This window comes from Osmerus mordax, chromosome 4 (genome assembly GCF_038355195.1).
Source record: "Osmerus mordax isolate fOsmMor3 chromosome 4, fOsmMor3.pri, whole genome shotgun sequence".
NCBI classification, from domain to species: Eukaryota; Metazoa; Chordata; class Actinopteri; order Osmeriformes; family Osmeridae; genus Osmerus; species Osmerus mordax.
The window spans coordinates 17,626,276-17,647,996 of record NC_090053.1 but is presented as its reverse complement, the minus strand read 5'-3'; the positions used below and the strand labels follow the sequence as shown (position 1 = coordinate 17,647,996).

The window sequence follows — 21,721 nt, the reverse complement described above, 5'->3', positions numbered from 1 at the left end:
CAAACGTCCACAACAATAACACTGTGATCTGATGAGGTTTAGTCCATCCTTCAGGGAATTCACCATACTGTCACAGTTGCTAAGATACAGCTCATATTTCAATTCTGGTGGCAGAAACAGGTGTTAGTCAATCTGACAGCAGTCAGCCCCCCCATCTCCCCCTCTCTCTCCCACCCCCTCTCTCTCTATCTCTCTCTTTCCCTCTCTCATGTAGATACAGAGGAACACCCTAGTAGACTTTGGGTTCTGTGACAGGAGAAAAGAGGAGAGGAGAAGAGACCAAAAAAGAGGAGAGGAGGGGAGAGGACAGGAGAGGATAAGAGAAAAGGGTAAAGGAGAGAAGCGATGAAGGGAGACGAGGGGAGAGGAGTGAGGGGAGATGAAAGGTGCTCATCTCAGCAGGTTCCCCAGATGACAGGAGAGAGCACACACACTTCAAACACACACACACACACTTCAAAGGACTGCGTTGAAGCCTCAGGCCGGAGGAAGTGGTGTTAAATGTAGAGGGCTTCCAACTCTAATGTGACCTTCATCACCTGGCCGGGGAATCCATACTGCCATATCACCTCAAACCAAACACGCACACACACACACTACAAAGCATCACAAGCACTTAAGAATAACCTGAAAACACACAAACCCACGACAACACATGCAGTGTCAGAGGAACAGTGATGTATGGCCCACCCAGGCTAATTGGAACAGCAGGAACAGAGGGACAGCAGCAGACAGGGGGGACATCATAGCTGTGTGTGTGTGACTGCATGTGTGTGTGTGTGTGTGTGTGTGTGTGTGTGTGTGTGTGAGAGTGTGAGTGTGTGTGTCCCGTCTCAGTGGTAGCTGCACCTAATGAGGAGATGCAATGTTATCAGCAGTGGGGCGTCGTCACACACAAACGCCTGTCGTCCTTCACACGCACACACACACGCAATCACACACACCTGTACACAGGCTGATCACAAGGACAACACCCTTCTTTCCTTCCATCCTTTTTCTCTCTCCTTCTGTCCGTGTCTCCCTCACTCTACCACCCCCCTGGCAGCAGACCTCTCTCCCTCCCATTGCTCTGCCGTGTTGTTTACCTGAGATAAGGATTCAGTTAGGTCCAAAGACTGCTGTCAGGGTACGAACACACACAAGCAATTTAAATTGGTTGGATTTTCCCATTAAGAAAAATGTGTCAACTCTTATAGCGCTATAAAAAAGTGTGTGTGTGCACGTGTGTGCGACATTGCACTTGGACACCTGCGGTATGTGTTGAGAGGAAGGCACAACACTGGGTAGTCATGGCAACTGGCAAGTACAGTGAAAAAGGGGAGGGTGGTGGGGGGGAAGAGGATGAGAGATGTTCTCATAATGACAGGAATAGAGAGGTACAAAAGGAAAAGTAGCTTGAGAGTGGAGGAGGGACATTTACTAAATAATTTATTGATTGAGCATACTCTTCCATCCAAAACAATGTACATGGGGGATTTGAACCTCCAACCTATTGATCTACAGTCATACACTCTACCAGTGTGCTATACCTGTCCCCTGAGTACAGTGGGAGAGAGATATAAATACAATAGAACAGACAGAGAAAGATTGCTCATTTAATAGATTATCTAATCAAATAGATTACAGATGAGAGAGGGAGAAACATAGAGGAAAAAGAGAGGGGGGGGCAGAGTGTGTTGCAGGGCTGTTGAACAGATCCAATAAAAGCTTCACACCTCAGATTAAAGAGGTGTGAGCCAGATGGACAGAGAGAGAGAGAGAGAGAGAGAGAGAGAGAGAGAGAGAGAGAGAGAGAGAGAGAGAGAGAGAGAGAGAGAGAGAGAGAGAGGGAGGGGAAAAGGAGACTTGTCTAAACAGCTATTCCACACAGCAGCTGGCCTCTCTCCATTCTCTCACTTACACCATCTCTCTGTTCCATCTCACTCTCTCTCACTCCTCTGCTCTAATCCCTGTCTTTCTCAAAGAAAGCTATTTCTCTATCTCTCTCTATCTCTCTCTTTCTACTGAAGGACACTGAACCCTTATGACCCGACACATATCAGAAATGATTACAAAGGTTACACACAGACACACACACACAGAGACAGACACGCACATACACAAGCACACACAAGTAATTCTTAGGAAATGAGAGGGCTTCATGTCTACAATCTCTCCTCTCCTTCCATCAGAAACATTGGTCAGTATCTCTGATGAAAGTATTTCTGCAGGTTTGAGAACCTCAGAGATCGCAGATCACATCAGACTGCCTCACACACACACACACACACTCTTGATCAATAGTCCTTCTCCTCTTGGAGTATCCATAGCTTTGGATAAAAAAAACGGAGGACTTCCTGTAGAGGTCAGTTACAGTGATGCGTATCCTGTTTTGGTGGCGGTACAGGACACCTGGTGGGGACAGTTTGTGACACCGAATCTGAGCAGCTGGTGTCACATGTTCCACCTCTGTCCTCAGCCAGGGGTCATACAGCCACTGTATCACTCCTCCCAAACCACCGTCTAAAGTCATCATCATCAACATCATCCTCATCCTTCTTATCATCCTCGACACCACCATCATCATCCTTAACACCACCATCATCCTCATCAACCATTTATCATCGCCATCATCATCAACACCACCGTCCGTCATCATCATCATCAATCGTCTTATCATCACCACCATCATCCTCACCATCATCCTCATCATCCGTCTCATCATCACCATCATCATCATCAATACCATCATCAACACCACCATCATCCTCAACACCACCCTCATCATCCTCATAAATTGTTTTCTCATCACCATCATCAACACCACCATCATCATCATCCTCATCAATCATCTTATCCTCATCATCACCATCATCATCACCATCACGATTATCACCATCACCACCATCATCATCACCACCATCATCATCACCACCACCATCACAATCAGCAGCAGAAACCAAGGTCTTCAGGAATGGTATCTGTTCCAATCCCACCATGTGTGTGTGGCATACACTTGTGTTTACATTCAGTGTGTGTGTGTGTGTGTGTGTTGATGTGCAGAGTGTGTGTGTTACTGACCTTGCACTCCTTGTTCCCGTACTCCAGGCCCAAGGTGTCCATGGCACGGACGATGGCGGCCAGGGACTGGATGGTGTTGCTGTAGACCACGGGCTTGTACTGCTTCACATCATCGCCCGAGAAACCGTCCTCGTGGATGATCCTGAACACACGCCAAACACGCACGTTAACACGATGCAATAAAACACACACACATGCCAGACTGGCATGTACATCGAAACACACACACACACACACACACACACACACACACACACACACACTAGACTGGCTTGTAGATTCTAAAACATACACACACACACACATTGGACTGGCTTGTAGATTAAAACCCACACACAGTCATTACACTGGATTGTACAGTACATTACACCTCATGCATGGCCCAATACTGTAGGTTCCTGTTGTCTGCACACACTGGCTTGCTGGAAGAATGAGTCTCCCAACAATAAAGGCAGTCCAGATGTTGAGGTTGTGGTCCATTAAACACACACACACTCTCTCACACACACACCTACACACACACTCAGGCCTGGACCCACAGCAACTACACTCTACCACTCTTAGCTTGTAATCTTTTCAGTGTTTCTTAACTGGAAAATGTGTGTGTGTGTGTGTTCACTGTAGCATACCAAGCGTTTAAAAGAACGACTGTGAGAAGGGAGAGCAAGAGTGCTAAGAGATAAAGAGGGAATATAAAGAGAGAAAGAGAGAGAGACAGAGAGAGAAAGAAAGAGAGAGAGAGAAAGAAAGAACGAAAGAAAGAGAGAAAGAGAGAGACCTAAGCACAGCCTGGGGGGAGAGACTGTCCGTCATTCTCTTTCTCCCCCCCCCCCACCCAGGCCCCAGCTCTCCCCCACACAGCTTCTCTCTGTCTCTCTCTCTTTATAGCACCACTACTTCTCTCTGTCTCTCTCTCTTTATAGCACCACTGCTTCTCTCTGTCTCTCTCTCTTTATAGCACCACTGCTTCTCTATGTCTCTCTCTCTTTATAGCACCACTACTTCTCTATGTCTCTCTCTCTTTATAGCACCACTGCTTCTCTCTGTCTCTCTCTTTATAGCACCACTGCTTCTCTATGTCTCTCTCTCTTTATAGCACCACATCTTCTCTGCCTCTCTCTTTATAGCACCACATCTTCTCTATGTCTCTCTCTCTTTATAGCACCACATCTTCTCTATGTCTCTCTCTCTTTATAGCACCACATCTTCTCTATGTCTCCCTCTCTTTATAGCACCACATTTTCTCCGTCTCTCTCTCTCTCTTTATAGCACCACATCTTCTCTATGTCTCTCTCTCTTTATAGCACCACACCTTCGTTTCAGCATCTGCTTCTCATCAGCCCTCTGGCAAGCCTTAACCTGCAATGCCCATTGTATTTGTGTGTGTATGTGAGAGAGTGTGTTTGTGTGTGTATGTGTGTGTGTATGTGTGTGTGTATGTGTGTGTGTATGTGTGTGTGAGTGAGAGTGTTTATTAATGGGTTGGCTACAGATCAGCAGTCTTGCTGTAAGGCAGACAGGTGCATTAATATGGTAGTGGGATACAACCTCCCTCACTTTCGCTTTGATACACACACACCTATTCCCTCTCTCTCTCTCTTTTCTCTCGGCCCAGCTTCGGTCTATTTCTCTGTCATCTCCGTGGTGAAATAGCTCTACTCTGCCCACCAAGATTCAGATGGTTCAACCCCTTAATAATTAATCTTTCACATTAAAAAGGGTCTCTCTCTCTCTCTCTCTCTCTCACTGTGTGTCTCTCTCTCTCTCATTCAGTAATTATCATGCCATTATGACATGACAGGTTTATCTAGTAGTATAATAAACAGTGCAGCACAGACTGGGCAACGTGGTATGTGTGTGTGTTCTCTCTGGTGGAGGTAGATGTTGGGCTCTTACCCACATTCTCTAGGTGAACACACTCCACACTCTCTGTGAGCCAGACAGCGTGTGGACCAGCTGAGCTACTCAGAATGAGAGGGGCTTGTGGTGGTCTCAACACACCGAGGATGAACAGGGCTGGAGGCCTGAGTTCTACAGGAAGTCTCTACACACCGAGGATGAACAGGACTGGAGCCCTGAGTTCTACATAAACTCTCTACACACCGAGGATGAACAGATGGAGGCCACTGAAGCCACAAACAGATCAGGTCACCCACTCACTGCTTCAGCCATAGCAGATGGAGTTTGACAGCAACACTGTCAGTCCTAAGTGTGTGTGTTCCTTTCTCCTTCTCAGGTGTCAGGTGTATTGATCATATTCAAAAGGTGTTCAGGTGTCGTCAAAGTCACGGTGGTAACAATGGTAAAGACAGAGGCAGTATGCTGTCCTTATGGTAACGATGGTAGAGACAGTAGCAGTATGCTATAGTCATGGTAAAGATGGTAGAAACAGTAGAATAATACTGTCGTCATGGTAACTGTGGTAGAGACAGTAGCAGTATACTGTAGTCATAGTAACAATGGTAGAGAGACATCAGCAGTATACTGTAGTCATGGTAACAACGGTAGACAGCAGCAGTATAGTGTAGTCATGGTAACAACGGTAGACAGCAGCAGTATAGTGTAGTCATGGTAACAACGGTAGACCGCAGCAGTATAGTGTAGTCATGGTAACAACGGTAGACAGCAGCAGTATAGTGTAGTCATGGTAACAACGGTAGACCGCAGCAGTATACTGTAGTCATGGTAACAACGGTAGACAGCAGCAGTATAGTGTAGTCATGGTAACAACCGTAGACAGCAGCAGTATAGTGTAGTCATGGTAACAACGGTGGACCGCAGCAGTATACTGTAGTCATGGTAACAACGTAGACAGCAGCAGTATAGTGTAGTCATGGTAACAACGGTAGACAGCAGCAGTATAGTGTAGTCATGGTGGGAGGGTGTGTCTGCTTACTAAACCTGACTAAAAATGTCTAGTTTCCTCTTGGCTTCCTGAAGCTGCACCATATAGTCAGTGTGTGTGTCTGTGCATGTGAGTGTGTGTGTGGGTGAAACACCACAGGAGAGCTCAGATCATTATTACTGTCTTTCCGCCTGGCCTTCCCTCAAAGTTAATACTGGCACCCTCATTAACTAGCAGACGAGAGCAAGAGAGAGAGAAGGGGAGAGGGAGAGAAGGGGAGAGGGAGAGAAGGGGAGAGGGAGAGAAGGGGAGAGGGAGAGAAGGAGAGAGGCCTGCAGAGTGTGGGTGGGTCTGAGAGACAGGAAGAGATACAGAACAGTCATTAAAAAAGAAACAAAGTAGGAAAGGGAGAGGGAAGAGAAAAGATGAGTGGGTGAGGGAGGGAAAGAGAGAGACAGGTTGAGAGAAAGTGAGAGGAAGGGAAGGACAAAGAGAGAAAGGGAGAGGAAGAGAGAGAGAAAGGGAGGGAGAGAAAGAGAGAGAAAGGAGCATACTGGGTAAAAATCCTTTGAATCCAATGATCATCTGTGGTTCAAAGGTTCTGGGCTCTTCATGCATGAGAACCTTTTCTCATTACTGCCTCTCCTCCTTCTGTCAGGTGTGTGTGTGTGTGTCTGTGTGTGAGAAACGTTTTAACCTGCACACATCATACACACATTACACCCACACTGCTTTGTGGCTTGAGTAAGTAGAAAGTCAGAGAAATATTATAGACCTGTCTATTGGCACACACACATACTCAAATACACACAGACCCAAACACACACGCACCAACAGTGAACCTTCAACCACCTGCGACCACCTGCGGAGAGGAGCTTTTTAGAACTTTATTGAGTCAGTAAAAAAATTCACAAGCACAATATAATTGTGAATTCATAGCTTTACCTGAGTGCTTTATTTAATCTTGCCCTCATATTCACCAACAATAGACTACCCCCCATTCTATTGGCATAAGCTTAAGGTAATGTTTTTTAATAACTTCCCAGTTGGAGTTTGGAAATGATGTGATTTCTCTGCTCTTTAGCCCAGAGACTGCTATGGCGTTTAGGAATGTAGCTAGACTCTGACAGTCCCCTCTGTCAGTCAGGTATCTAACTTTAGCCTTGCTAGAGATTCTCCCAATATGGATACTGTACGTCCATGCATGAATCTGGGCACCAGGAAACTGGAAAAGGAATCCATCTCACTGTTTACATCTCGAGGTTACTTCCCTCCATCATGGCTTAAATACGTTTCTGGTACTAGGTACTTTGTTTTCGACTGCAGATATTCACCACCTCGAAAATGTAGCTGGCCGCCAAAGCGACGGAGATTTGAACTACTAGTTTGCAGGTTTTGTTTTTGCCTCAGCTCGCTTGGAGACTAGTCGAGTCGGTACCACAAGCCGGTACCATGCTGTGAAGAACCGCAAGAGGATATCATAGAGATCCCTAACTTGGATAAAGTTGCACGTTCCCTTTTTTTTGTAAATGTATTATAATTGTTTTACTTTGTTTACTACAGTGTGGCGGTGCCATATATAGACATCCACTCCCCTTTCTGGGAGTTCAATATATATATTCACACATATACATGTTATATGCACATACATATTGAATATATAGTGGAGGTTCAATAATATTCAACTCCCTAAAAGGGGGTCTTGCAGCCCTGTGATTGAGAAGTAAGCCCAGGTCCCAGCATGGTCCCAGGCCTGGTCTCTCCCCTCCATAGCATGGTCCCAGGCCTGGTCTCTCCCCTCCATAGCATGGTCCCAGGCCTGGTCTCTCCCCTCCATAGCATGGTCCCAGGCCTGGTCTCTCCCCTCCATAGCATGGTTCCAGGCCTGGTCTCTCCCCTCCATAGCATGGTCCCAGGCCTGGTCTCTCCCCTCCATAGCATGGTCCCAGGCCTGGTCTCTCCCCTCCATAGCATGGTCCCAGGCCTGGTCTCTCCCCTCCATAGCATGGTTCCAGGCCTGGTCTCTCCCCTCCATAGCATGGTTCCAGGCCTGGTCTCTCCCCTCCATAGCATGGTCCCAGGCCTGGTCTCTCCCCTCCATAGCATGGTTCCAGGCCTGGTCTCTCCCCTCCATAGCATGGTTCCAGGCCTGGTCTCTCCCCTCCATAGCATGGTCCCAGGCCCAGTCTCTCCTGTAAACTGACCACTGACCGGTGTTGTCCGTGCTGACGATGACCAACCACTTTGTCCTGTCTGAGGCCCCTCAAGTGCTGACGCTGTCATCGCCTGCATTACACAGCTACCTAATTTACCCCGCTGTGTGTGTGTACGTGTGTGTACGTGTACGCGTGTGTATGTGTGTGTACTGGGTGTGTGGCTATTAATAACCTCGGCAATCAGAGAAGCGCTGGTCTCCCAAGCATCAGCTGTTGCTTCCGCTAGCGACAATCTCCCCCTCACACCCCGGAGGTCAAGCATAGACCCGGCCAACACCTTCTCCTCCCTGTGCTCTCATCCCCCTCTCCCCCGTCTCTCTTACACGCATCAACTCTCGCCCTCTCCAACCCTCCTCCCTCTCCTTCCTTAACCTACGCTCCTATCTCAAACCCCTCACCCTCCCTCCATCTTCCATCCCTCCTTCCCACCCTCCCTCTTTCCCCCCATCCCTCTCCCTCTATCCCCACATCCCTCCATCCCACCTAGGGGACTTTAGCAGTTCTTTTGCAGAAATATGACCATATTTGCCTTCTCTGGCAAGATACGACACCTCTTCTGACTCTCGCTGCAATAAATTTGCAGTGCTTCCTCCTTTGCAGTTAATCGTTTTGAAACATTTGTTGCATTTTGCGATGTCGGAATCCTTGGCTGTGAAATACAGCCACACTTTCGACCGCTTTGCTTTAGGCATTTAAAATGCTAAAAGCTAAAAGCTAGCAAGCTAACGATAGACTAGCAGAGCAAGTGTAATATGTTTACTAGTGATCACATGCAGTGAAAGGTTTATATGCTTTTACATCCATTTTGGAAAACGGACGTAAAAGGAAACATCCAAGGGGAAAATTTGGCATCTTAAAAGTTGCCTACATTTACGGTAGCTAGCTAACGGTAGCCTACAGAGAAAGTGTGTGTTTTTTTAGTTTTTTTAGCAATTTTTATTGATTTTCCATTAAACCATGTAGCATTTTCTACAGCACATATTTTACCCAATGTATACGAACATATTATGGCTGTGTTTGTTTTAACGTCCGTTTCGGAGCGACAGAGGGAAAATATTTCAGTTGACACTTTAAGTGGTGTCGCTCCGAAACGGACGTTAAAACAAACACAGCCATAATATGGAGTCAGGTGGCTGAGCGGTGAGGGAATCGGGCTAGTAATCCGAAGGTTGCCAGTTCGATTCCCGGTCATGCCAGCTGACGTTGTGTCCTTGGGCAAGGCACTTCACCCTACTTGCCTCGGGGGAATGTCCCTGTACTTACTGTAAGTCGCTCTGGATAAGAGCGTCTGCTAAATGACTAAATGTAAATGTAAATGTAAGTGGAACCGAAATGAGGAAACCCAAAATTTGCGTTCTAATCTGGTCCGATTCCTACCGGTTGCATAGGAACCGGTTCTATAGTGGAACCGGGTTTCGGTACCCAACTCTAATCCCACCCTCGCTCCCTCCCACCCTCGCTCCCTCTCTTCCTCCCTCCTTCCCTTCCCACAGCCCATCTCAATGGTGCCAGCCAGATTACTGACTGTCTATCTCCTCTAGCTGCTGTGTGCCAGCTGGGTACAGAAGAGGGTGGCACTGATCTGATGGATGTTGCCGTCTGGGACACATGCACTCAGACACACACACACACTCAGGTGCAAGCACACACGAGCGCACACACACACACAGGCACACAACGCTCTCTGAATCCCTCAGATCTGCAGCATAATAACAGCTCAGCCTTGCATCCGGACCATCCTCATTACAGTGTTCCTCCTTCCTGTGGTGTTCTGGCCCACACAGTGACCTGCCCCTTCTCCGCCGCCGCCCGCTTCCTGCTCGCGCTGCCTCGCAATAACGACGTCTAAACCCTTATTTAAATGTCAACTCACACAAGCTGTCGACACACGGACAAAGGGAAAGCTTTGACATTCAGCGGTGGTCGCTACTGTGTGGTAAACACACAGTACACACTGCCCCTGTGCCGTGTGAACAGGTCAGTAATAACAGGTGGGTCCATACAAAGCAGAGCTCACCTGTGTTATTAGGTTCAGGTTGTGTAAGGGTTGTCACTGTGAAAGGCTTTTCAGTATCAGTCATCTCTCACCGCGCTCTCCTCCTCCTCCTCCTCCTTCTCCTCGCTGCACCCGGCCCCTTTCTCTCCTCCTTCAACCCTCCCTGTACAAGTGTCATGTCCTCTTAAACACTCTCATTCCTTCCTTCCTCCCTCCCTCTCTCCCTGTCTCTCCCTCCCTCCCTCCTTCCTTCCCTCCCTCTCTCCCTCCCTCCGTGTTTCCTGTGAAGTCATCAAATGTGTCGTCGACCTGTATCAGCGGATAGAGCTCATCTCTCTAGTAGATTTATGTCATGTTCTGGAACAACGTTCTACGAAGGAGGAGAAGGAGGAGTGCTGCTACACTTCCACCTCCTCCGCCAGACAGGCAAAGGTGAATTTATCACCTCTAAGGTAAGGTTTAGTGTGACATCAGAGGTTAACACCCAAACCAAACCTCCTCCAATCATTGCATCGCTCTTTGCAGCACACACACACCTGTAGTTCTCATGTGCGCGTGCATGCGGGTCTGACAGTGCCAGAGTGCTGTGTTTGAGCCTTTTTTCCATGTCTGAACAATGTTAGGAAGGCAGACATAACAGAGGCACGCTCCACATCAGCTGATCTGGGAGCAGCTGAGAGAGCGGCCCAGCAACAAGGCTCCTTTGTCTGGCTATGTTTAAGACCTGACCTGAGGTCTGCTGCCTGGCCCAACACACACACCTCCCTCAGACAACAGCCCTTTGTTCCTCAGCACAGACCTGACCGGCACATGGACCACACACACACACAAGCCTGGAGTGTAAACATGGGAGAGACAGCAGAAGCATGGCAGGGAGGAGAGACAGGAGTGGCAGAGAAGAGGGGCGAAAGCGAGAGAGGGAGAGTACCAGAAGAATGTCACACATGCCTCTTAAGCTTTAATAGATTCTAATAGTCCCCTTCAGACAACATAGTAGCAGAGGCAGCAGTCAGTCCTTTGCAGCACACCCGACACACACACGTACACACAGCCTATCCCTGCTCCCTCAGTCTCTGCTCACACACACAGCCTCCCCCTCCGCCCCCACTTTACTCTCCACCCCTCCCCTCCGAGCTGAGCTGAACAGAGTTGGGCCAAGGGTTAGATGGATTCACACGCTGGGAACTGAGCTGTAAGAGACTAGAGTAAATGGAGAGAGAGACAGAGAGAGAGAGAGAGAGAGAGAGAGAGAGAGAGAGAGAGAGAGAGAGAGAGAGAGAGAGAGAGACAGACAGACAGACAGACAGACAGACAGACAGCAAAAGAGAGACAGCGAGGGAGTGAAACAGAGAGAGAGAAAGACAGAAGGTTCCAAATGGAAAGTTAATGAGTGACAGACAGTCAGAGGGCAGATAGAGACTGGAGGACTGGAGGACTGGGGACTGGAGGACTGGGGGACTGGGGGACTGGAGGACTGGGGGACTGGAGGACAGGGGGACTGGGGGATTGGAGGACTGGGGGACTGGAGGACTGGAGGACTGGAGGACTGGGGTCAGACAGAACACACAGTGGTCTGTCTAACAGACTCATGTGTCTGCTGATTGCATGCTGTTCTTTACCCTGTATGATTTGCATGTGCTTCTGTATCGTTATAGAAGACGCAAATGTTCAGGACACCCCACTGTCTCACCGGGTAGGAGTGTGTACTGCTAAAGAGGAGGCCTTGACACAGGGGCCAGGGTTCGAGTCCAAGCCCGGGCCATTTGTTGCATGCCATCCCCTCTCTCTCCCTGCCTTTCATGTCTCTTTCAATATAAACAAAGCTGAAAAAGGCCACAAAAGTATTGAACCAAAAAACAGATCTTGAACTAATCACAGTCATGCTTTTGAGAGCTCAGCCAGTAGGTGGCTGTCAACACATACAAGTATATCTTTGTTTATCTTGGTCACTATATCTGAACTGAGCATTCTGCAACCGAAGCAAAGTTATGCTGCATGTAGTGACCAGCAGAAATCCCACAACAATCCCGGCATTTAATTCGCTTGTAAGCAGCGGATTATATCAGCCTTCAATGACAGCCCCTGGGCGATCTATCATCATAGTTTATCCAAACCACCTCCGGTGTCTGATCTGACTGAATGATTGGCTGCAGCCTGCAAAGAAGGCAAACTGAGGATTCGGCAGATAAAGGGTGTTGGCTATAACAAGTAGGTTTATGCAGAATATGAGAAGAGCTAACAACCAATGATAATGTTTCGAGCCGGCATGCCACCCATCCATTATACCCCCCAAAACTAAACCGACCCCCCTCCACACCCCCTCCTCCTCCATGCCCCCTCCTTTGTCCAGCTCTACCCATAACTAGCCCCCCATTCCTCCCTCAACCCCTAGCCCCAACTCGGACCCTAATCACCCTCCATTCTGGAGATGGCTGGGTGGGTGGTTAGGTATGGAGGGAGGCCAGGGCGGGGGAGGGGTGCTAGTTTGCCGGGCGGCCTGGGAGACAGGCCATGCCAGGACTGGTCGGCGATGGGAACAGTCCAGAACTGTACGGCTCTCTCTCTATCCGTCAGACACACACACACACGCACAGCTCTGAGAACCAGTGCAGCCACGCCGTACGGCCAGTGTTTGTTCTCTCTGCGCTCGGTCTCCTCCAATCATGTCATCAAGGGTGGCTAGGCAGCCCCGCTAACACACACACAGATATATACACACAGAAAGGCCGAAAGAAAGACAAAAATAGACAGCGATAACAAGAGAAGGAAAGAGAGAGACGAGATAAAGAGAGAGAGAAATGAAGGAGTGAGAGAGATCCAGATCGACCTCAGTCCTCACCTCACACTGACCTACTAAGCTGCAGTACTCAGTATTGGTGTGTGTGTGTGTGTGCGTGTGAACGGATTGGGTTAATGAAAAAAGGCAGGAACAAAGCACATCTCTTTCTCTATGCTCTTTCTCTGTGTGATCCTTGGTGTCTGCCTGTCTCACTTTCCCTAATACACACACAGGCCACAAGAGCACACTGGGAAGTATCTAACGTTTTACAGAGATAGGTATTCAAACGTCAAACGCCTAAAACACTGCATAAACACATGCGCACGCACACAAACAGTTCAGAAGTTTTATTTAAATCCACAAACACATACAATTTCATGGGATGCCAATGAATAGGCCTGTCTCTTCGATACATCCAAAATAGCTGACACACTTGTCTTCCAACTTCTCATACAAACTCAGCACCGTCCAAATATACTCAGAGCAGTTACATTTCAAAGACTAAATATACACGATATCTCCTATCATAATGGTCAATATGGAAGGGAACCCCGGAATAACCATCCAAGCTATTTAGACCTGCTGTCGGACCGTATAGAGCGTTTCTCAACAAGACCGAATGACCACTCCTATTTAAGACTCTTGTCGAATCAAAGGACGCGTAGCGTTTGTCTACACAAAGCATCGGTCCAGGGTACACGCCCCAGATAGCTACGGCGCTGTGAAAATCCGCACCAGGATTTCCACTCTTGTTCGAAAGGAACTGTAGAGCTTTGAGTCTACGGACGGAGAGGCTCGAAAAAGACCGAAAAGAAACGAGTTGCCACAGATTCTCGGCGCTGTCCACCAGAGAAAGCGCCTGAAATTCTGTAATCAACTCCATTATTTGGTGGTTACACAGTTGCAACACCAGAGCACAAGAGAATCATAAAGGACAATAGGCTCCGACTCCGTTAGTTTAAGCGACGTGAGAAAAACTCGACAAATGACAGGTGCCTACAGATCATGAGAAGAGATGAAGCATTTCTCTCCTAATTATGAGATTAATTAAAACATCGGTCTCTTTTAGTCCAGCAAACAATCCACCAGCATGATCACTGAACTGAGCGTTTTACAACCGAAACAAAGATATATGTGGAATATACCACATGCAGCCTATTGACCATCAGAAATCACACAAGAAACCCGACATATAATTAGCTTGCAAGAAACGGATTATAGCAGCCTTCAATGACAACCCCCCTGGGCTATCTGTCAACATAGTTTAGCCCAACCAACTCCGGTGCCTGATCTGACTGAATGATTGGCTGCAAAGATGTCAAACTGACGATTTGGCAGATAAAGGGTGTTGGCTAAGACAAGTAGGATAGTCTTGTAAAGATGGCCGTGTGAACAAGTTGGGAGTCCTCTTCACTCACATTTTACAAAGAAGACAGATGAAGGGTCATATATGATTCACATATGTGAATACATGACATTAATAATCGTTTTGGCTATAGCTTATGTAGCGTAGGCTAGCCTATATTCAACACAGCAGTGAGAAATATAACAAAGAAGGTTGATGAAACCATTGGTTGTGGATGTCCCTTGAGAACCAAACAAAAGACTCCAGTGAGTTTTCTTGCACTAAGATGTTCTTCATTGGACTGGATAATACAATTATAAAAAGCCTCTAAAGCAATAGGCTATAGCCTACCGAGGCAAAAGGAGCTAAAACCTGCGGCAGGTGTAAATGTAAGCTCCATGTAGCCTACAGGCTCGATAGCATGTTAGATATAGCTACAACGAGAGCTGTGAAATAAAATGCATTTTGCCTAGTTAAAACAGCCTAAACCCTCTTGAGAAATGGTTCTACAGAACTTCAAATTCCATGTAATCTTTAAAAAGGTTTTTATTGTCAATTTTGCGCCTTTTTCATTTAACAGCTGTGCATTTCCTCGCAAACCAACCCGCATCACTTTGAGTTTCAATGAGTTTGCCTGCAGCCTACGGCTTCAAAGGTAGCTTGTAACTCCCTGAAAATATGGCGGACCGAGGACGCCACTTGACAAGCCTCTGTGAGTTAGTGTGTGTGTGTGTGTGTGTGTGTGTGTGTGTGTGTGTGTGTGTGTGTGTGTGTGTGTGTGTGTGTGTGTGTGTGTGTGTGTGTGCGTGCGTGCGTGCGTGTGTTTGTGTGTGCGTTTACGTGAGACTTTTTGTGTTCAGAAATCAGTTCACACATCCAAGCGTACAACTATTACTTACTTCATCTGTTTGACGATGGTACTCTTTCCTGACTCCCCCGCCCCTGATGAAAAGAAAAAGATACCGTAAAGAATCAACCTACATCATGAACGTGGCTCCAAGCGTGAAAAGGTAACAGAGGGAGGCTTAATATTACACTTTAAAGGCTAATTAAGTGAATGTCTCAACCCCCGGGAGCCTCAAAGGCCAGCGCCGCAGTCTAATAAGCATCTTACCAAGCAGGAGGAGTTTCACGTCTTTTGCAGCAGTGAGTCCATCTTCTTTAAGGTTTTTCTCGATTGCTTTGCTTCTGTCCAAAGCCGCTCGCTCCTCTGCGCTCAATGTACATCCCATGGCTACACAACTTGCTATCTTGGTATCCAAAATAGGCGAAGTGCAAAACACGAGCAACCCCTTTTTCCTCGGTAGGATTTCTTCCCTGTCCCTCTTTCTCTCTAGACACACTCGCTCTCTTTCTCCCTCTCGCTCGCGCTCTGTCGGTGGCTAACTAAAGCATTAAAAAACCGACACGACAACGTTTTACACTTGTTTAAAAACAAATATTGTCTCCGTATTTAGCGTTCACACGGTCCGGCTGTCCCAGTCGCTACGTTTGGCGCTCGGTCCAGAGATCTCTATAGGGCGGCGGCGAAGGTGTCGAGCGCTCGCATCGTTCAGCTTGTTCACAATGGACGGTCGGTTGGTAGAGTGCGCTGCTAGCGGCTCAGACAATCTCGCTGACGTCAAGACCAGAGAGAACGAGCGAGCATGCTCGAGCAACCATTCTAGCGGCGGTGTACCGTTATACGCTCCCGCATCTTCACCGTTATTCAGTGCTGCTCTTGTATTGAGTCATAATAAGTAGCTTGCTGTTTGGTATGTCCTGACAGCCGTGATTCATAGTTCAGTATTTGACACAAATTTCCGCATGGAGCGAGCTCAGAACCACGGTATCAGGTGTGACTAAAGGTGAGATTTCAGCTGCTTCAACTCTTAACTGATTACGATTTGATTAATCTGATTGGGATCTCGTCGGACCTTATAATTATGCAATCATCAAAGTTTCCGATGGGAGTCCTGGTTCACTTTCAATTTAAAAACTTTGATCCTTGAACACTGAACACAAAATGGTGTGAATATGAGGTGTTTGACTGAAACGTTACAAAGACAGCTGTTTGTAGGTCACGTCAGATTTATTATTGAATGCAGATGTAACATATTCATTAGGCTACTCAGTACATCCGTCAGCCTGGGAGGATGAGGCAGGACGTCACGCTGGATTGTCTGCTCTCTGCACCGTAACCATCTTCAGCACAACTGTTTACAAACACGTAGGCCTACACACACACACGCACATATGGACACACACACACACACACACACAGCAGAGAGATAAAACTGTCTTCCACTCCCACACAAGCTCCTCCTCACTACAGCCTCCGCCTCCTTCAGATACAGATCAGAACCTGCTCTCTCTCTCAGTCCACAATAAATCACTAATTACACCCTCCACCTGCCCTTATGGCCCTAACTCTCCATTCTAAACAGCTTGTGTTGGAACATAGGGTGGCTCTTCCTCTTGTGGATCCTGTGTGTGTGTGTGTGTGTGTGTGTGTGTGTGTGTGTGTGTGTGTGTGTGTGTGTGCTCAGAGGTGTGACAGTGAAGGAAAGTCATCACCATCTTATTTTACCATAAATGCCCACCGCTGTTTGATTTGACCTGTTGGCTTCATGTCGATGTACTTGTTAGTTCTCTTGTCTCGAACGCTAACAGATTCCCTCTTGTGTTTCACAGTAGAAACTGCACTTCCAGATGTTTGTGTGCAGCTGCTGTACTGTCAGCCTGTGTCTCCTGAAGGCATCCTCCCTACCGCTGGAGGCCTGGAGCTGGAGGGCATGTCCACACAGGCCACAATATTTTCATGCAAACATCGTCCAATGAGGCCTGGTGAGAACGACGGGATGTGAAACTCTCTCTTTCCAAACACCAGTTAGCTCACTTACATTGCTCAATCACCAGATCTCTGTCACACACACAAAAGCATGATGCAACTGTTTCACAAAGCCTGAAATAATCATTTTGGGGCGGGGCACCAGAAGAATCTCTCCCTGACTTCCCATTGGTTTCAGTGTCTGCATAGCCATCACATATCTCCAGTGCTTCATCAGATGTGGTCTGCTCCATTAGATAAAGCTCAGCCCTGGAGGTGCATGCATTCATAGCATACGATAATCAGTCAGAGGTGACTGATCAGCTAAATTTAGGAAAACTGCTTTTGGACATTCAGCCTTTTCAGTCAGAGCAGCAGATGAATGGATCTCAGTTCCCCCCATATTGAACAAGCTTCAGTCTTTTTTTTCACTCATCAACACAAACAATTCAGGTAGTTACTGATCTAAACCTTTGTATTTGTGTTTTTTCGACCATGGAGAATATGTTCTGTATATTTCGAATGATGTTCTTTTATATGTGATGCTCCATTTGTAAATGTTGCTAATTGTAGTGTTTTTCAATGTTTGTTTTGTATTGTTTGTATTGCGCTATATTGTTTTTATGACTTTCCTTCCCAGGAACTGCAAATGTAAATTAGCTACATCCATCTCTGGCCCAACAGTTGTATTGTGTAAAGCCCCTGATAAACATATAAATAACACATGCACGCTCACACACATGCTCACTACACATAACCAACGAAACTGGTTAAGTCCCACACACATTTACTACCCAGCACACACACATTCACTACCCAGCACACACACATTCACTACCCAGCACACACACATTCACTACCCAGCACACACACACAAATTCACTACCCAGCACACACATTTTACATTTTACATTTTAGTCATTTAGCAGACGCTCTTATCCAGAGCGTCTTACAGTAAGTACAGGGACATTCCCCCGAGGCAAGTAGGGTGAAGTGTCTTTCCCAAGGACACAGCGTCAGTTGGCATGACCGGGAATCGAACTGGCAACCTTCGGATTACTAGCCCGACTCCCTCACCGCTCAGCCACCTGACACACATTCACTACCCAGCACACACACATTCACTACCCAGCACACACACATTCACTACCCAGTACACACACAAGTTGCTACACGCTTTCATTTCCATCTCTCCAGCCTCTTTTCTCAAGAGGGACAGCAGGAGAATCCAGAGAGCAGGATGAGGGGAGGAGGAGGAAGGGAGGATGGTGAGGGGAAGAGGATTAGGGGAGGAGGAGGAAGGGAGGATGGTGAGGGGAGGAGGAGGAAGGGAGGATGGTGAGGGGAGGAGGATGAGGGGAGGAAGAGGAAGGGAGGAGGAAGGGAGGAGGATGAGGGGAGGATGACAGTAGAGGACAGGAAGGAGGACGTGTACTGCTGCACGCGGACAAAGGTGAAACCATGTAATTCACACTCGACCCAGGAAGTTCTCAGGAGGCAGCAGTTACATTAGCACCACCGTCTCTCCTCCTTCTCTCATCCCCCTTTACTTCTCTCTCCTCCTTCTCTCACCCCCCTTTACTTCTCTCTCCTCCTTCTCTCATCCCCATTTGCTTCTCTCTCCTCCTTCTCTCATCCCCCTTTACTTCTCTCTCCTCCTCTCATCCCCATTTGCTTCTCTCTCCTCCTTCTCTCACCCCCCTTTACTTCTCTCTCCTCCTTCTCTCATCCCCATTTGCTTCTCTCTCCTCCTTCTCTCACCCCCCTTTGCTTCTCTCTCCTCCTTCTCTCACCCCCTTTACTTCTCTCTCCTCCTTCTCTCATCCCCATTTACTTCTCTCTCCTCCTTCTCTCACCCCCCTTTACTTTCTCGTCCTTTTATCCCCTCCTCCACCACTTGTACTCTCCTTTTGTTTTTTCTCTAATCCTCTCCTCCTTTCTCCCCACCCACATTCAAACACATGATGCCTACATCCAGATTACACACATAGGCTGGAACACACACACACAGGCACACACATACAGACACACAGAAGCAGAAATAGGTTCTTGATAGAGAATACTTTGTTTATCTGCTTTCTGTAGCCATGCTGACAGTCATGTGGAAAACTTGTATCGTCTAACTGTACCATCGACTCCTAGAGCATCGTTTTTTCAAACTGGGGTACACGTTCCCCTTGGGGTACGCAAACTCTCTTCAGGGGGTACGCAAGAAAAAATCCCTAATGACGGGTAATGCAATGTATTTACTGTAATATGACGATCTAATAAATGTTTTTTGTTCTGTTTTGGTCTGTTCTATAAACTTCAGATGCGTTGATGATTGTTTCAATTGCGTGCTTACTACCAATGTTCAGTGCACAATTGTCAAATTTACATATTCAATTAGCCCTGTTTTTAACAGAAGCCATATTTAAATATGTTACTAACAAGTGGGCAGGCTGATTTGGTGGAGGTCTAATCCCTCCTCCTGTGTGTTTGTACCAGCCAATTGTTTTTGCAATTTTCCAATTAATGGATTTAGATGAACTGAAGTTCAGGAGGAAGATACCGCACCAAGACTCCTCCTTCGCTTCAATCAGCTCATACGCATCAGCCCAGTTAAAGCAGGCAGGAACTCCCCGTTCTGTATAAAGTCTCTTCCGTTCCTCTGGTCCTTGTGCTAGCATGTTATCGTCACCCTCCCAGCCTTCCCTTTCTTAAATATGCATGCACCCTTCACATCATTCATTCCTGTGCATCCCAGTAATCACTCTCGTCCCTTCAGGACCCTAGGCTTGGCTCTGCTACCAGCCTCTACCAAACTGCATTAGGCTTGTCTCTGCTACCAGCCTATATCAAACTGCATTAGGCTTGGCTCTGCTACCAGCCTCTACCAAACTGCATTAGGCTTGGCTCTGCTACCAGCCTCTACCAAACTGCATTAGGCTTGGCTCTGCTACCAGCCTCTACCAAACTGCATTAGGCCTGGCTCTGCTACCAGCCTCTACCAAACTGCATTAGGCTTGGCTCTGCTACCAGCCTCTACCAAACTGCATTAGGCCTGGCTCTGCTACCAGCCTCTACCAAACTGCATTAGGCTTGGCTCTGCTACCAGCCTCCATCAAACTGCATTAGGCTTGGCACTGTTACCAGCCCTGCTTCAATAAAAGCATATCATTATTCAATCGCTGGTGTGTTACTGAACTCGTGAATTGGTTAATTTCAAAATGCACAACACATGACCAAATAAAGTTTTGCCTTGCAGACTAATTTAACGATTTTTTTTACAAGCCGCTATGCACTGTATGCCTGATGTGAAAGCAGAAGGTTCAAACAGTTAGGTCATTGTTTTGTTGTTTGTATTACATTATTGTACCATATATATTCTATAATATGACTATATCAGATGGGGGTACATGGTGGACTATATTATTTTGAATGGGGTACGCCGATTATAAAGTTTAAAAACCCCTGGCCTAGAGTGTCAAAATTGGAGGTCGGATGATGACAGTGTAAGGTAATAATGGAAACGAGCACAAGTGGAACACAATACACTTTGCACTGGCATCTCACAGAGAGAAGGTTGTGGGTTCGAGGCCTGTGGGTGCTCAAGTGGGCCATATCCCGGTCTTTTCTACATTCAATTCTATTTATATACTTTGTATACTTCAGCATTCTACTGTGCCAAGTGTTCTGAAAGGACACAAGGTGGTGATGCGGTTAACAATGAGCTGAAGGAGCATTCTAGTTCCATGAAAAGTCATTCCGGGGAGTACAAGTTCCAAGGATTTCCCTATTTATCTTTCTCTCCTTCTACTTGTTTTCTCTCACAGTGTGTCTCTCTCTTATCGCTTTCTATTTCCATCTGTCAGATACAAAAGGCTAAAATACATCTAAATGCTATTACTATTGATTTCCTGCCAGGCATTGGAGAAACAAGTAATTGTTGTCATTTAACTTTTTGTGAAAACTAATTTCCCCTTGAAGAGCACTAGATGGCGCAAATGTTTGAAAAACCACCTCCTTGAGATTGGTTGGTTGGCCCATTCCATTTTTCTCTCTCAATCTCATTCTCTCTCTCTCTGTCTTTCTCTCACCTTCATCATTGTCTCTGAGTATCTCAAGAACACTGTAATCTGTCCAAATATATTGGCTCCTAAAGGCATCTGCATGTCCATCAATTTGCTGTGTGTGTGTGTGTGCAGATATATGTATGAACAGTCACACACACACACGCGCACACACACACACATACACACCTCTGTGTAAAGAACGGTGTATGGGCCTTCTCTGTGTGACAGCAGGCATTATGCAGGTCTTTGTGCTGGCCTCTATTGTCCCAAACTGGCCCCTTTGTTGGCCGGAGGGCAGCAGTGATGCAGGCAGGTTTGTGCTGACGGGGACCTGTGGGGACGACAGAGCTGGACCAGGACAGCTACCACAGAGACCAGCCAGGGACGGAGAGAGACTGGGAGAGACGCCACCAGGAGGACTGGGAGATACGCCGTCAGAAGGGCCGAGGACAGAGGAACGAAGAGGAGAAACACCCCAAGCTAAAGACACAGAGAGAGAGAGAGCAGAGAAAGAGAGACAAGCAGAACCTGAGAGATGGAGTAGAATCCCAAACACACACACACACTCTCATACAAACACACTCTCTCAACTTTCTGCCGTGCCTGTGGCTTGGCC

At 47.1% G+C, this 21,721-nt stretch overlaps 1 protein-coding gene across 2 annotated transcripts in view; it reads right to left on the bottom strand.

The window, feature by feature from the left end:
• Positions 1 to 15,747, bottom strand: part of gnao1a (guanine nucleotide binding protein (G protein), alpha activating activity polypeptide O, a) — a 64,865-nt gene extending 49,118 nt beyond the window's left edge. For both annotated transcript variants that reach the window (XM_067234040.1, XM_067234041.1), the window contains exons 1-3: positions 15,356 to 15,747; positions 15,141 to 15,183; positions 3,061 to 3,202 (exon numbers count right to left, since the gene is read on the bottom strand). In XM_067234040.1, the coding sequence (XP_067090141.1) occupies positions 3,061 to 3,202; positions 15,141 to 15,183; positions 15,356 to 15,473 (303 nt within the window). In that variant the 5' untranslated portion in view covers positions 15,474 to 15,747. The remainder of the gene's footprint in view (positions 1 to 3,060; positions 3,203 to 15,140; positions 15,184 to 15,355) is intronic.
• Positions 15,748 to 21,721: the final 5,974 nt, after the last annotated feature.